The following is a 14,709-nucleotide window of genomic DNA, read 5'->3' as shown; positions in this document are numbered from 1 at the left end:
ACCAGTCCTCTGCACGGGACTGTGAGTCATCCTCCACTAATGCCGGATCCACAAGCTGAGCAGGTAGTTCATTGCTCTGTGACACCCCAGGCCTACAGCATAGCACACAGCAACCAAATCCATCATCTGAATTCCACTGATCAGTAACTCTGATGGGCTGCTGCTGTCTCCAGTCTCTGCATCTCCAGATGATTATGGTTTTGAACTCTTTTATGACCTTTCACACCCCCCACCCCCCGCTGTGGCCTGCTTCCTTACACTAGAATGTGAACTGTTAGAGTGTGGGCGTCATGGTGCGTCTCAAAGTAGGTGCTGTACTTTGTTAAATCAAGGAATCGTTCAGTAATGGAGGTAAATGCATTTACTTATGGAAGGTGAAGCTCTCTGATCCTAATTTGTAATTCTGTTAACTATTTACCTTAGTCTTACCTCCAGAAAAAAAATTTCAGGTTCTTCATTCATATCCTCACTGTTCAGCACAGGATGGTTCTGGGATTGATCACAGAGCAATAGAAAAAGGATATTTAATCATTATGTAAATTCTTTAAGGACCAATTATTGTTTTGCTTTTAAAAAATTTATGAACCTAAATAACTATATATGGAACAAGTATCCAGCGTCTCCTAATCTCTTCTGATCTTTGCGGAGAGCTGGGAAAGCTGGAGGCAGAGATGCTGTTCAGAGACACCTGGGAGCTGGCTCTGCAGCTCTCACAGGATGAGGCTGTACCCTTGCTGCGCACAGTTTGGTTCACTCTTTGACATACAGGTGTTCTAACTTAGAGCACTCTTTGATATTCCCTAAATCATAAGCTCATCCAATCTTAGTGTAAATTCCTTAGGAAGGTGCTGATGAGGTAGGTCTGAATGTAAGAGTGTAAGTGAGAGCGACTGGCTTTGTTATCCAGCTCCGGAGCACTCACCGTCTCAGTGAGGAATGTCAGCAGCATTGCACACCCTACAGGGAACCGAGGGAACAGAGAGAGCCGCAAAGATGCTGCACCTGCACCTGCTTTGTGCAGGCACCTGCCTTCTGCTAAGTTCTGCTTCCTTGCCTAAATAAATCAGGAAGTATGTGGCTTTATGTGCTCTCTTCCGGCTTCATTTTTTTATTCATTTACTTTAAAAAAAATTTTTTTTGTGTGTATTTTTCTGAAGCTGGAAACGGGGAGGCAGTCAGACAGACTCCCGCATGTGCCCAACCGGGATCAAACCGACATGCCCACCAGGGGGCGATGCTCTGCCAATCTGGGGCGCCGCTCTGTTGCAATCAGAGCCATTCTAGTGCCTGAGGCAGAGGCCATAGAGCCATCCTCAGGGCCAGGGCCAACTTTGCTCCAATGGAGCCTTGGCTGAGGGAGGGGAAGAGAGAGACAGAGAGGAAGGAGAAGGGGAGGGGTAGAGAAGCAGATGGGCACTTCTCCTGTGTGCCCTGGCTGGGAATTGAACCTGGGACTCCTGCACGCCAGGCTGATGCCCTACCACTGAGCCAACTGGCCAGGGCCTATTATTAATTTTAATGGGGTGACATAGATCAATCAGGGTACATAGGTTCAGAGAAAACGTCTTCAGGTTATTTTGACATTTGATTATGTTGCATACCCATCACTCAAAGTCAAATTGTCTTCTGTCACCTTCTATCTGATTTTCTTTGTGCCCCTCCCCTCCCCTTCTTGTCTTTCCTTCCTTCTGCTCTCCGGTAACCACCACACTCTTGTCCATGTCTCTGAGTCTCATTTTTATGTCCCACCTATGTATGGAATCATATAGTTCTTAGTTTTTTCTTTTTTTTTTTTTAAGATTTTATTTATTCATTATAGAGAGGAGAGAGAGAGAGAGAGAGAGAGAGAGAGAAGGGGGGAAGGAGCAGGAAGCATCAACTCCCATATGTGCCTTGACCAGACAAGCCCAGGGTTTTGAACTGGCAACCTCAGCGTTTCCAGGTTGACGCTTTATCCACTGCGCCACCACAGGTCAGGCCAGTTTTTTCTGATTTATTTATTTCACTCCGTATAATGTTATCAAGTTCCATTCATGTTATTGTAAATGATCCGATGTCATCATTTCTAATGGCTCATCACAGCATTGTTCAGTGGCCAAGACAAGGAAACAATCAAAAAGCCCTTCAATAGATGATTGGATAAAGATGTGGTATATATATATATATATTCTATGGAATACTACTCAGCCATTTACTTTTTAATTTACAGCTTTTTAAAAAAATTTACAGCTTATTTTGAAATAACTTCAGACTTACAGAAAAGTCACAAGAATAGTACAAATAATTTTCATTTTTACCCAGATCCAAATGTTAGCACTTTATATTTTCTATATCAATATATATTATTTTTTGAACTATTGCAGATATTATACCCCTTTACTCCTAATACCTGTGTGTATTTTCAACAGACATTCTTTTACATAACCCAATACAATAATCAAAACCAAGAAATTAACATTGATACAATACTATTATCTAATATACAGATTTTTTTTAGTATTTAGCCAAATGACCTAATACAAATGTCACATTTACTTGTCATATTAATGGAATCATGTAGTTTTATTGTTATTATTATTTAGAGACTGTTTCTGTGGGATCATATAGTTTTTTCAACTTAGCATAAAACATTAGAGTCGCCTGACCAGGCAGTGGCACAGTAGATATAGCATCAGCCTGAGACTCAGAGGACAGAGTTTCGAAATGCCAATGTCACCAGCTTGGACATGGGCTCGTCTAGCTTGAGCACGGGCTCACCAACTTGAGCATGGGATCATAGACATGACCCCTCCATGGTCGCTGGCTTGAGCCCAGGGTTGCTAGCTTCAGCAAGGTGTCACTTGCTCTGCTATAGCACCCCCAGTCAAGGCACATATGAGAACACAATCAATGATCAACTAAGGTGTCACAACCACAAGTTGATGCTTCTCATCTCTCTCCCTTCCTGTCTGTCTGTCTCTATCTGTCCCTCTCTCTGTCTCTCTCACACACACAAAAAAAAATTGGAGCCATCCATATTGTCCTGTGTGTCAATAATTTTTTCTTTTTTATTGCTGAGTAGTATTTCATTGTTTGGATTATAACATGATCTATTTATTCATTCATCAGTTAAACTTTTAAATTGCTTCCAGCGTGAGACTGTTACAAATAAAGCTGTTATGAACATTCATGAACAGGTTTTTGTGTGAATGTGAGTTTTCATTTCTCTAGGATACATATCCAGGAGTGTGACTGCTGAGTCACAGTGTTCAACTTTATGAGAAAACGCCAGACTGCTTTCCAACAATAGCTCTACATTTTACACTCCCACCAGCTCTGGATGGGAGATCCAGCTTGTTTCCTCACCAGCATCTCATAGCTCACTGGAATTTTAATACGCATTTTCATAGTGACTTACAATATACAGTGTCTTTGCATGCTCTTCATGACCACCCTTGTATCTTCTTTGGGAAAGGGTCTTTTCAAACACTGTACCCATTTAAAAAAATCATATTATTTTCTTATTGTTGTACTTTTAGAATTCTTTATATATTCTGGATACAAGTCAGGAGGTATATGACATGCAAATATATATTTTTTTACCAACCTGTGGGTTTTCTTTTCTTTAAAGATTTTATTTATTGATTTTTGAGAAGGGGGGGAGGAGCAGGAAGCATCAACTCGCAGTAGTTGCTTCTTGTATGTGCCTTGACAGGGCAAGCCTGGGGTTTCGAATCAGTGACCTTAGCATTCCAGGTCACTGTGGACGCCTTATTCACTGTGCCACCACAGGACAACCTGAATGTTTTCTTTTCTTCTTTCTTCACCGTGGTGAGAGAGAACATGCTATGGTTGAAGAGATGAGAGAAGGCCTTTATTCTCTTCTTCTTTTTTTTTACAGAGACACAGTCAGAGAAAGAGATAGATAGGGACAGACAGGAATGGAGAGAGATGGGAAGCATCAATCATTAGTTTTTTGTTGCAACAACTTAGTTGTTAATTGATTGCTTTCTCATATGTGCTTTGACCGTGGGCCTTCAGCAGACCGAGTAACCCCTTGCTTGAACCAGCGATCGTTGGGTCCAAGCTGGTGAGCTTTGCTCAAACCAGATGAGCCCGCGCTCAAGCTGGTGACCTCAGGGTCTCGAACCTGGGTCCTCCGCATCCCAGTCCAACACTATCCACTGTGCCACCGCCTGGTCAGGCAGAGAGAAGGCCTTTATGACCAGAGTATAGAACATGAAGAAGGTGGTATGCAGTGAGACTGGACAGGCAGCAGGAACCTTACAGACTGTTCAAGAGTTTGGCATCTGTTCTGAAGGCAGTGAGAAGCCACTGAGTACTATTAAGCAGAGTGTGACATGAGTGGATTTGTGTTTTTAAAAGATCCCTCAGCTGCAGATGAAGAACAACTGGAGAGGGCTGAAGCGGTTTTATGGGGACCAGTCCGAAAGTTACTGCAATAGTCCAAGCAAGAAGCCATGGCAGCTTAAAGCAGGTAGCAGCATGCACATGGGGAGGAATGGCCTTGCCCAGGAAATAATAAGGAAGTCAATGTCTAGTTCATACCATATGTCCTGTCCTTGAAGGAAAGTATTTAATATTTCAACATATATTTGATGTTTAGTTGTAGGTTTTTCTTAGCTCTCTTCCATCTAAAGAAGTTTCCCTTCTGGTTTAGCTTGCTTTTTAAAAATCATAACACATGGTGAACTTTGTTAAATGCTTTTTCTGCATCAGTTGAGATGATTACATGCTTTTTCTTCTTTACTCTGGGAAAATACACTGATTTCTTTAATGTTGAATCAGCTTTGGATTTGCTAACATTCTGTTGAAGATTTTCATTAAATGTTCAAAAAAGAATTCATGGCCCTGGCTGGTTGGCTAAGTGGTAGAGCGTCGGCCTGGAGTGCAGGAGTCCCGGGTTCGATTCCCGGCCAGGGCACACAGGAGAAGCGCCCATCTGCTTCTCCACTCCTCCCCCTCTCCTTCCTCTCTGTCTCTCTCTTCCCCTCCCACAGCCGAGGCTCCATTGGAGCATTGTTGGCCCGGGTACTGGGGATGGCTCTGTGGCCTCTGCCTCAGGCGCTTGAATGGCTCTGGTTGCAGCAGAGTGATGCCCCAGATGGGCAGAGCATCGCCCCCTGGTGGGCATGCTGGATGAATCCCAGTCGGGCGCATGCGGGAGTCTGTCTGACTGCCTCCCCGTTTCCAGCTTCGGAAAAATACAAAAAAAAAAAAAAGAATTCACCATGAAGTCATATGTTCTCTTCTCAGCAGCTTTTTCCCTAGACCATGCCTAACTATCATTAGAATGTACCCCTTCCACAACCACTGCAGTAAGGCATACTCTACTCATACTTCAAGACCCAGTTAAAACAGCAAGTCTTGCCCTGGGCCAGTAGCTCAGTTGGTTAGGACATTATCCTGACACACTAAGGTTGCGGGTTCGATCCCTAGTCAGGGCACCATACAATAATCACCCAATGAATGCATGAATAACAACAAATCAATGTTTCTCTCTCTCAAATCAATAAATCAAATTTATTTTTTAAAAACTACCATGTCTTTCATGACAATTTCTCACTCATACTGACTCTAGTTTCTGAGATCCCAACTCCATTTTATCTCATCCTTTTATACCTATCTTGAAACTATTTCCATATGTTCATTAACCTTACCTGACTAACATTCCTCCAAGGACTGTTTAGTTCATCTCAGTTCTTCCCAGCATGCTTGGAACAGGGCCCGTGTAGAGTAAGTGCTCAGTGAATGCTTGCTGTCCGAGTAAAAGAGAGAGACAAATCAGGGAAGGCTGTCTCTCCAAGCTTCAGTGCCGAGTGTCACCCTTGTGTGGACAGGTGGACCCGGTAGTGGGGTTGGCAGGCTCCAAACTCGCAGCCCCCATGTCCCCTTTGCTGAGTGGAAGCAGCTCAGGAGCCACCGCCCTTTAACATTGGACTACTCTTTGTTGGACACCGTACCTTAAATATCCTGGGAGAATCTTGGAAGGCTTTACCGAGTGATAAGTAGGTTTTAAAGTGCCAACAAAATTTTTTCCTGGAGCTAAGTGGTAAGGGGGTTCAGAAAAAGGAAATGGTGTGGGACTCTCCTCTGTCCAAATGTTGGCATAGTGTCCAAGTGCTTTCTTCTCCCAATTCCTATCTTTTTGCTCCCTCACCTGTCAGTTACACTCCAACATTACTCCACCGCCTGAAGTCCACTAGTTTTTTTAAAATTATTTTTTAATTTATTGTGTTAACATGGATTCAAGTGTCCCACTCAGTATAACACCCTCACCCCCAACAACGCACCCCCCATTATAGCCCCTTTGCTTCTCTCCTTGACTCCCTCCCCCTTCCCTCTGGGATTTGCTGTCCTGTTATCTGTATCTCTGTGTTATGTATATGTAATTTCACTAATCCCTTCATCCTCTCTCATCCCATCCCCTCATCCTCCCCTCTGACAGCTGTCCCTCTGCTCCCTGTGACCCCCACCTCTGCCTCTATTCCATTCCTCAGTTCACTGTTGAGTCCACTAGATTTTTCTTTCCTCTGAGCCTTTGTACATGCTATTCCTTGAACTTGGAATGCCTTGTTCCCTGAATTCCTTTGACTTGGCTAATTCCTGTTTGTCCTTTAGGTCTCAGCTTAAATGTTACCTCCGCTAGGGTGCCTTCCCTGACCACCTGCCCAAACCTCCATTAGTACACACAGACCCAGGAAAAAGCCCCGAGACTAAAAATGTACCTCCATAAGCGGAGGGCAGAGAGAGACTGAAGAAAGAGCCTGGCCGTTCAAGTCTGGTAATGAATATAGAGTTTATTAAGGGAAACTTACATACAAGGCATGTCATGGGCAGCTGCAAGATGAAAATGGATCCATGTGCCGCTTGTCAGAGCCAGAGAATTTTCTAGGATATGGGGAGACGGGGGGATAGTCACGGGTAATATATATGAATGCTACCAGGTACCGGAAATTACTTCATATGCTTGACCAGGTCAGGACAACCACCTCTTCCAGGAATCAGCACATAGCAGGAGGCAAGAGAAGGGTGCTGATTTATGTCAGAATATCAGTTATGACCAGTCTCTAAGGGGGGTTGCAGAAAGCAAACTTGGCCTGGGTCCAAATTACAGAACAGAACAGTCTCTCCTCCACACACCCCAGGTCTGAAGTTGGTGCTCTTTCACTATATTCTACAATACCATGAACTTACTTGTAGCACTTGTAAAACTATTTTCATTACAATCTTCTCTATATTTTTCACTAGACTTAGAGCTCCTTATGAGCAGCACTGTATCATCTGTGATTCCCAGTCCTCAGAACAAATATTTCTTCAATGAAATAATGCACAAATGAATGAGTCCCATATACATGCCGATTTCAAAGAAAGACTAAAAGAGCATGTAGCACCTGACCAGGTGGTGGCTCAGTGGATAATCAGCCTGGGATGCTGAGGACCCAGATTTGAAACCTCGAGGGTGCCGACTTGAGCGTGGAATCAGTCATGATCCCATAGGTGCTGGCTTGAGCCAAAAGGTCACTGGCTTGAAGCCCAAGATCTCTCGCTTGAACCCAAGGTCACTGGCTTGAGCAAGGGGTCACTTGCTCTGCTGCAGCCCTTCACCCCCTCCCCCCCGTCAAGGCACATATGAGAAAGCAATCAATGAACAACTAAGGTGTCACACGAAAAACTGATGATTGATGCTTCTCATCTCTCTCCGTTCCTGTCTGTCCCTCTCTCTCTCTCCTGTACGCACTAAAAAAACGAAAAAGAGCGTGTAGCTGGTATACTTTTTCTTTCCATACCCAGCATTCTCCTGGTGTGCAGCCTGCAGATGTGGAAGAAGTAGTCAAGAAAGGTGTACAGACCCTTGTGATTGGCCGAGGGATGAGTGAGGCCTTGAAGGTAGGTACTGCTGAACAGCATCCTGAGGACAGTGGCTGATCTCTTGGACTTTACCTTCAAGATATGTCCTTGTTGGGAGTTCATCTTTATGTATCATGCACCCTCATTTTGCTGATGATCCAATAATGGCTGTGTACCACTCTCCTCATCAGGGTTGCATTGTCTAGTCTCCATCTAACCCTGGGCTTGTATTGTTTCAAGTATTTTTTTTTTATTTTTTTTTATTTTTATTTTTTTATATTTCTGAAGCTGGAAACAGGGAGAGACAGTCAGACAGACTCCCGCATGCGCCCGACCGGGATCCACCCGGCACGCCCACCATGGGGCGACGCTCTGCCCACCAGGGGGCGATGCTCTGCCCATCCTGGGCGTCGCCATGTTGTGACCAGAGCCACTCTAGTGCCTGGGGCGGAGGCCACAGAGCCATCCCCAGCGCCCGGGCCATCTTTGCTCCAATGGAGCCTTGGCTGCGGGAGGGGAAGAGAGAGACAGAGAGGGAAAGCGCGGCGGAGGGGTGGAGAAGCAAATGGGCGCTTCTCCTGTGTGCCCTGGCCGGGAATCGAACCCGGGTCCTCCGCACACTAGGTCAAGTATTTTTTAGAAAGTCCTCAATCCTGGAATTGTTAAAACTCTACAACTATCTACAATTGGTTCTATAGATTCTTTTATATATATATATATATATTTATTTTTTTATTTATTTTAGAGAGGAGAGAGAGAGAAGGGGGAAGGAGCAGGAAGCATCAACTCCCATATGTGCCTTAACCAGGCAGCTCCAGGGTTTCGAACCAGCAACCTCAGTGTTTCCAGGTTGACGCTTTATCCACTGTGCCACCACAGGTCAGGCCTGGTTCTATAGATTCTTACAGTACTTTATATTTTTATAGATTTTAGAATACTTTTTTTCTTAGATGCATTCAAGTTATTTTCCCCTCTTATGAAAAAAGTATTTTAATTTTACTTATAGAAAAGATTCAATGCAAAAATATAGAAAAAGGTGAAAGATTTGTCCTCCCCAGTCTCCCACACTTGTGTACACTGCTCCAGTTCTGCGTCTGAAAATATATACACACCTACACACAAGGTATACATGACTACATTTACAACCATTTTCACATAAATAAAATCACACTATACAAATTGTTCTGCAACTTATTATTCATTTACATTTTTACATTATGAACAGCCTTTCACATATGTGTTAGAGATCTACCTCATCCCTCTCTTTATATAGATGTTCTAAAATCCAGGCCCTGGCCGGTTGGCTCAGTGGTAGAGCATCGGCCTGGTGTGCAGAAGTCCCAGTTCGATTCCCGGCCAGGGCACACAGGAGAAGCGCCCATCTGCTTCTCCTCCCCTCCCCCTCTCCTTCCTCTCTGTCTCTCTTTTCCCCTCCCGCAGCCAAGGCTCCATTGGAGCAAAGATGGCCCGGGCGCTGGGGATGGCTCCTTGGCCTCTGCCCCAGGCGCTAGAGTGGCTCTGGTCGCAACAGAGCGATGCCCCGGAGGGGCAGAGCATCGCCCCCTGGTGGGCAGAGCTTCACCCCTAGTGGGCGTGCCGGGTGGATCCCGGTCGGGCACATGCGGGAGTCTGTCTGTCTCTCCCTGTTTCCAGCTTCAGAAAAATACAAAAAAAAAAAAAAAAAAAGAAATTAAAATCCAGCTCCTTACTGATGAAGGTGCTCTTTATTTACCTATACTTTTTAGTTTAACCTAGATTTTTTCCCCATTAAAATAAATCCTGTCTCCCTGACCAGTCAGTGGCACAGGGGATAGAGCATCAGCCTGGGATGCTGAAGATCCAGGTTCAAAATCCTGAGGTTGCAGGCTTGAGCATGGACTCACCAGCATGAGTATGGGATTGCTGGTTTGAGCATGGGATCATAGACATGATGCCATAGTTGCTGGCTTGAGCCCAAAGGTTGCTGCTGGCTTGAATACCAAGGTCGCTGGCTTGAGCAAGGGGTCAGTGGCTCGGCTGGAGCCCCCCAGTCAAGGCACATATGAGAAAGTAATCAATGAATAACTAAGGTGCCACAACTAGAGTTGATGCTTCTCATCTCTCTCCCTTCCTGTCCCTCCCTCCCTCTCTCTCTAAAAAAAAAAAATCCTATCTATAAAGGTACTGTTGTTATAAAATTGTCCAAACATACAGAAAAGTAATATAGGGCATTAAAAAATATTTCAGAGCCTGACCTGTGGTGGCACAGTGGGTAAAGCAATGACCTGGAACGGTGAGGTCACCAGTTCCGAAACCCCAGGTTTGCCCAGTGAAGGCACACATGAGAGCAACTTCTATGAGTTGATGCTTCCCACTCCTCCCCTTGCCCTTTCTCTCTATATATACTCTCTCAAAAATCAATAAAATCTGCCTAGCCTGCAGTGGCACAGTGGATAAACCATCAACTTGGAATGCTGAGGTCACCGTTCAAAACCCTGGGCTTGCCCAGTCAGGGCACATACACCAAGCAAGCAATAAACAACTAAAGTAAAGCAACTATAAGTTCATACCTCTCTCTCCTCCCACCCTCTTTAAAATCAATAAAAATAAATCTAAATATATATATATACTGTATACAAAATATTTTTAAAAAATATTTCAGAGCTTTTCTGAGCAGGAAAGTCTACTTTTGGGGGGGACACGAGAGAGAAAGAGAGGGACAGACAGACAGGAAGGGAGAGAGATGAGAAGCATCAATTCTTTATTGCGACACCTTAGTTCATTGTTTGCTTTCTCATATGTACCTTGAATGGGAGGCTTCAGCCAAGCCAGTGAACCCTTGCTCAAGCCAACACCTTGGGCTTCAAGCCAATGACATTTGGGTCACATCTACAACCCCACATTCAAGCTGGCGACCCCCTGCCTGCACTCGAGCCAATGAACCATGAGCCCATTCTCAAACCTGAGACCTTAGTGTTTCAAACCTGGGTCCTCAGCATCTCAGGCCAAAGCTCTATCCACTGGGCCACTGCCTAGTCAGGAACAAAGTCTAATTAAAATGTATTTGAAATGGCCCTGGCCGGTTTGCTCAGTGGTAGAGCGTCCGCCTGGCGTGCAGAAGTCCCGGGTTCAATTCCCGGCCAGGGCACACAGGAGAAGCGCCCATCTGCTTCTCCACCCCTCCCCCTCTCCTTCCTCTCTGTCTCTCTCTTCCCCTTCCGCAGCCGAGGCTCCATTGGAGCAAAGATGGCCCGGGTGCTGGGGATGGCTCCTTGGCTTCTGCCCCAGGCACTAGAGTGGCTCAGGTTGCAACACAGTGACGCCCCAGAGGGGCAGAGCATCGCCCCCTGGTGGGCAGAGCATCACCCCTAGTGGGCGTGCCGGGTGGATCCTGGTCAGGTGCATGCGGGAGTCTGTCTGACTGTCTCTCCCCATTTCCAGCTTCAGAAAAATACAAAAAAAAAAAATGTATTTGAAATAACATTCATGACAAGCCAGAGTTGAAAATACCTAGTAACAGCTGCCACTGTTGAGATACTTTTATATACATTTATTTACAAATATTTATGCAGCACCTTCTATAAGCAAGATACTATTTTAGGCACTAGAGATAAGATAAATAAAATTCATGACCCTCATGGATAATAAAAAAGTGGACAATTTCTGATCATAAATTCTGTGAAGATAAAGGTGACTGATGAGGGGCTCCTCTAAATCGGGTGGTCAAGACAGGCCTTTTTGAGAAGACATTAGAGCCGCAGTATACATGCATTGTGTTAATGTCACCCTCATATCAACCCTGTGATGTAAGTATTATTATATCCCATCTTACAGGAGAGGAAATTGGGGTTGAGAGACTTTAGTAGTCTTAAGGTCTCTTGGTTAGTGCATGGCAAAGTTAGAATTTACACTCAGCTTGGACTGATTAAACATTTAACATTTACATGTTTTGGGGCCTGTCCCATGCTACACATTTCACATACCTTAGATAAGTTAGTTCTCATACCAACCCTGTGAGCTAGATATTATTATTCCTATTTCCAGACATGGAAACAAATGCTTAGGAGAACTTACCCTAGGTCACACCATTAGCAAGGACTTAAATCCACGGCTAGCTCCAAAATCCATGCTCTTTCCATTTCTTTTTTTTTTTTCTTTTCTGAAGCTGAAAACGGGGAGGCAGTCAGACAGACTCCCGCATGCACCCGACCGGGATCCACCCGGCACGCCCACCAGGGGGTGATGCTCTGCCCATCCGGGGTGTCGCTCTGTCACGACCAGAGCCACTCTAGTGCCTGGGGCAGAGGCCAAGGAGCCATCCCCAGCACCCGGGCCATCTTTTGCTCCAATGGAGCCTCGGCTGCGGGAGGGGAAGAGAGAGACAGACAGGAAGGAGAGGGGGAGGGGTGGAGAAGCAGATGGGCGCTTCTCCTGTGTGCCCTGGCCGGGAATCGAACCCGGGACTTCCGCACGCCAGGCCGACGCGCTCTTTCCATTTCATCTGAGCTTTATGCATACCTATGATACTTCTGTTAACTTCTTAGGAGCCTTTTTGACTCCTTGTGGCTCACTGCCAAATTTTGGGCTGGTGACACTTTGGGTGATTAAGGAGTGACATTTGTCCCTGTCTAGTTCTGTAGAGTATACTTGCCCCATGACAGAAAGGAAACCCTGGGGGCTTTCCACTCCCTCACTTACCCATCTTTTCCTTCTTGCCAGGTGCCCGCATCAACTCTGGAGTACCTCAAGAAACAAGGCATTGATGTGCGGGTCCTCCAGACGGAGCAGGCAGTGAAGGAATACAACGCCTTGGTTGCCCAAGGTGTCAGGGTGGGAGGGGTCTTCCATTCCACCTGCTGATGGAGCCTCAAGAAAATAAATCACCAAGCAATAATGCCTGTGACTGTCACTCTTACCACTCTCCACACCAGTCTCCCTAAGCATTTTTGAGCAGCTGCTCGTGCCAGGTCCTGAGCTAGGTGGGCTTTGGGATGTATGGATACCAAGGCAAGGTCCCTGAGAGGGGGAGAGGGGCATGCTGAAAATCAAGAGAGGGGATGGACAGTTATCAAAGTTTAATAAAGTAGTGTTTGGCCAGTATGATAAAATAAGGGCAAAAATAAAAATGTTTTCATTTTTGTGTGTGTGACAGAGACAGAGAGACAGAGAGAGGGACAAACAGACAAGAAAGGTGAGAAATGAGAAGCATCAATTTGTTGCAGCACCTTCGTTGTTCATTGATTGCTTTCTCATATGTACCTTGACCGGGGGGCTCCAGCAGAGCGAGTGACCCCTTGCTTGAGCCAGCGACCTTGGGCTTCAAGCCAGCAAACTTTGGGCTCAAGACAGCGATCATGGGGTCATGTCCATGATCCCACACTCAAGCCAGTGACCCCACACACACAAGCTGGTGAGCCAACACTCAAGCCGGCAACCTCAGGGTTTAGAACTTGGGTCCTCTGCATCCCAGTCCAACACTTTTATCCACTGTGCCACTGTCTGGTCAATTTTTTTCTTCAGGACAAAAGCTTCAGTGCATTAAAAATCATATTGTAATTGATTGATGCTTTGGAATGTTTCGCTATCAGGTCAACCAGTATTCATGAAGCATCTTATATACAGGCACTGCTATGGACTCTGGAGAAACATCATTAAAAGTCTTGTCCTTGTGTGGCTTCTATTCTAGGGGGGAAATAAACAAGTAAATGGATAGATACATAATGTAAGTAAACTCTTATGAAGAAAACGCTGAGTACGAAGACAAAGGAGTGACGGGGATAGTTCAGATGTGTGGTCAGGGAGTCTTTCTGTGCTATGCCCTGACACTTGGTTTTAGGCAGCTGTTCTACTAACTAAACCTGAGCTTCTGCGGCCAGTTCTCCCTGGGCCTTAAGTCCTTATTAAATGATGGGGCTGGCTCTGGTCAATGGTTCCACTGATTACAGCATTGTCCCAAAGCACAGAGGTTGACGGTTTGACCCCTGGTCAAGGCACATACATGAACAGGCCCATGTTCCTCTCTCTCTCTTCCTTCCTCTTTCACTAAAATCAATTTTAAAAATTAAAAAAAAAAAATGATGGGGCTGGCATAGATGCCCTTTAATAGTCCCTACTAGCATGAATAGTCTTTATTCCATCAAACGCCAGGTGGTCTTTGTGAAGCCTTAGAATGGACTGATTGAACTAGAGAATCACCTTAATTTTCACTTGTCCTCCCCCCTTTGAGGAGCTAATGAGTATGGGCTTTGGTATCAAATAGACCTGACTCTGAACTGTGGCTTTCTGCCACTCAGTGGTTGGGCACTTATTTAATCCTCAGAATTTCACTGTTCTCATCTGTCAGACAGGGATAATATTATATTAGTACCTGGGGTTACTGTATGTATTAAATGGGGTAATTCATGGACAGTTTTAGCACACTGCTTGGCATGTGGTATGGACTCAATAAATTGAAGCCATTGTTCTCATTATCTTTCTATTAATGGGGCTGCTATGTAAAGCCAGTTAGTTTCCTTTTATGGAACCCAAAGGAACTATCTACTGTCTTTCTTTCATACCCATTTACTGAGAGTCTCTTAAAAGATTTTTTTTGCTTTTTTTCTTTTTTAAAGATTTTATTCATTTTAGAGAGGGGAGAAAGAGAAAGAGAGGGGGTTAAGGGGGAAGGAGCAAGAAGCATCCATCACCTCTCATTTGTGCCTTGACCAGGCAAGCCCAGGGTTTTGAACCAGCAACCCCAGCATTCCAGGTTGATGCTTTATCCACTGCACCACCACAGGTCAGACACAAGTTTTCTTATGACCAATTATTGCTGGGCCCTGGGGGTACAGAAATTACCAAGTTGGTTATAGTTCCTACCCTCAGTAGTAATGTGGAAGA

General features: G+C 45.0%; 1 protein-coding gene across 7 annotated transcripts in view; it reads left to right on the top strand.

Moving 5' to 3' along the window:
- AAMDC (adipogenesis associated Mth938 domain containing) overlaps positions 1-12,724 on the top strand; it is a 38,534-nt gene extending 25,810 nt beyond the window's left edge. For 5 of the 7 annotated variants that reach the window (XM_066249452.1, XM_066249431.1, XM_066249446.1 and 2 more), the window contains exons 3-5: positions 7,795-7,890; positions 8,597-8,730; positions 12,550-12,724. In XM_066249452.1, the coding sequence (XP_066105549.1) occupies positions 7,795-7,890; positions 8,597-8,730; positions 12,550-12,625 (306 nt within the window). In that variant the 3' untranslated portion in view covers positions 12,626-12,724. Of the gene's footprint in view, positions 1-4,365; positions 4,478-7,794; positions 7,891-8,596; positions 8,731-12,549 lie in introns of all 7 variants that reach the window. The other 2 variants (XM_066249471.1, XM_066249462.1) reach the window with 2 other exon arrangements.
- The last annotated feature ends 1,985 nt before the right edge of the window (positions 12,725-14,709 follow it).

The sequence above is a fragment of the Saccopteryx bilineata genome, chromosome 1, assembly GCF_036850765.1.
Source record: "Saccopteryx bilineata isolate mSacBil1 chromosome 1, mSacBil1_pri_phased_curated, whole genome shotgun sequence".
NCBI classification, from domain to species: domain Eukaryota; kingdom Metazoa; phylum Chordata; class Mammalia; order Chiroptera; family Emballonuridae; genus Saccopteryx; species Saccopteryx bilineata.
Note: the sequence above shows the minus strand (reverse complement) of the source record. Positions and strands in the feature narration are given on the sequence as shown.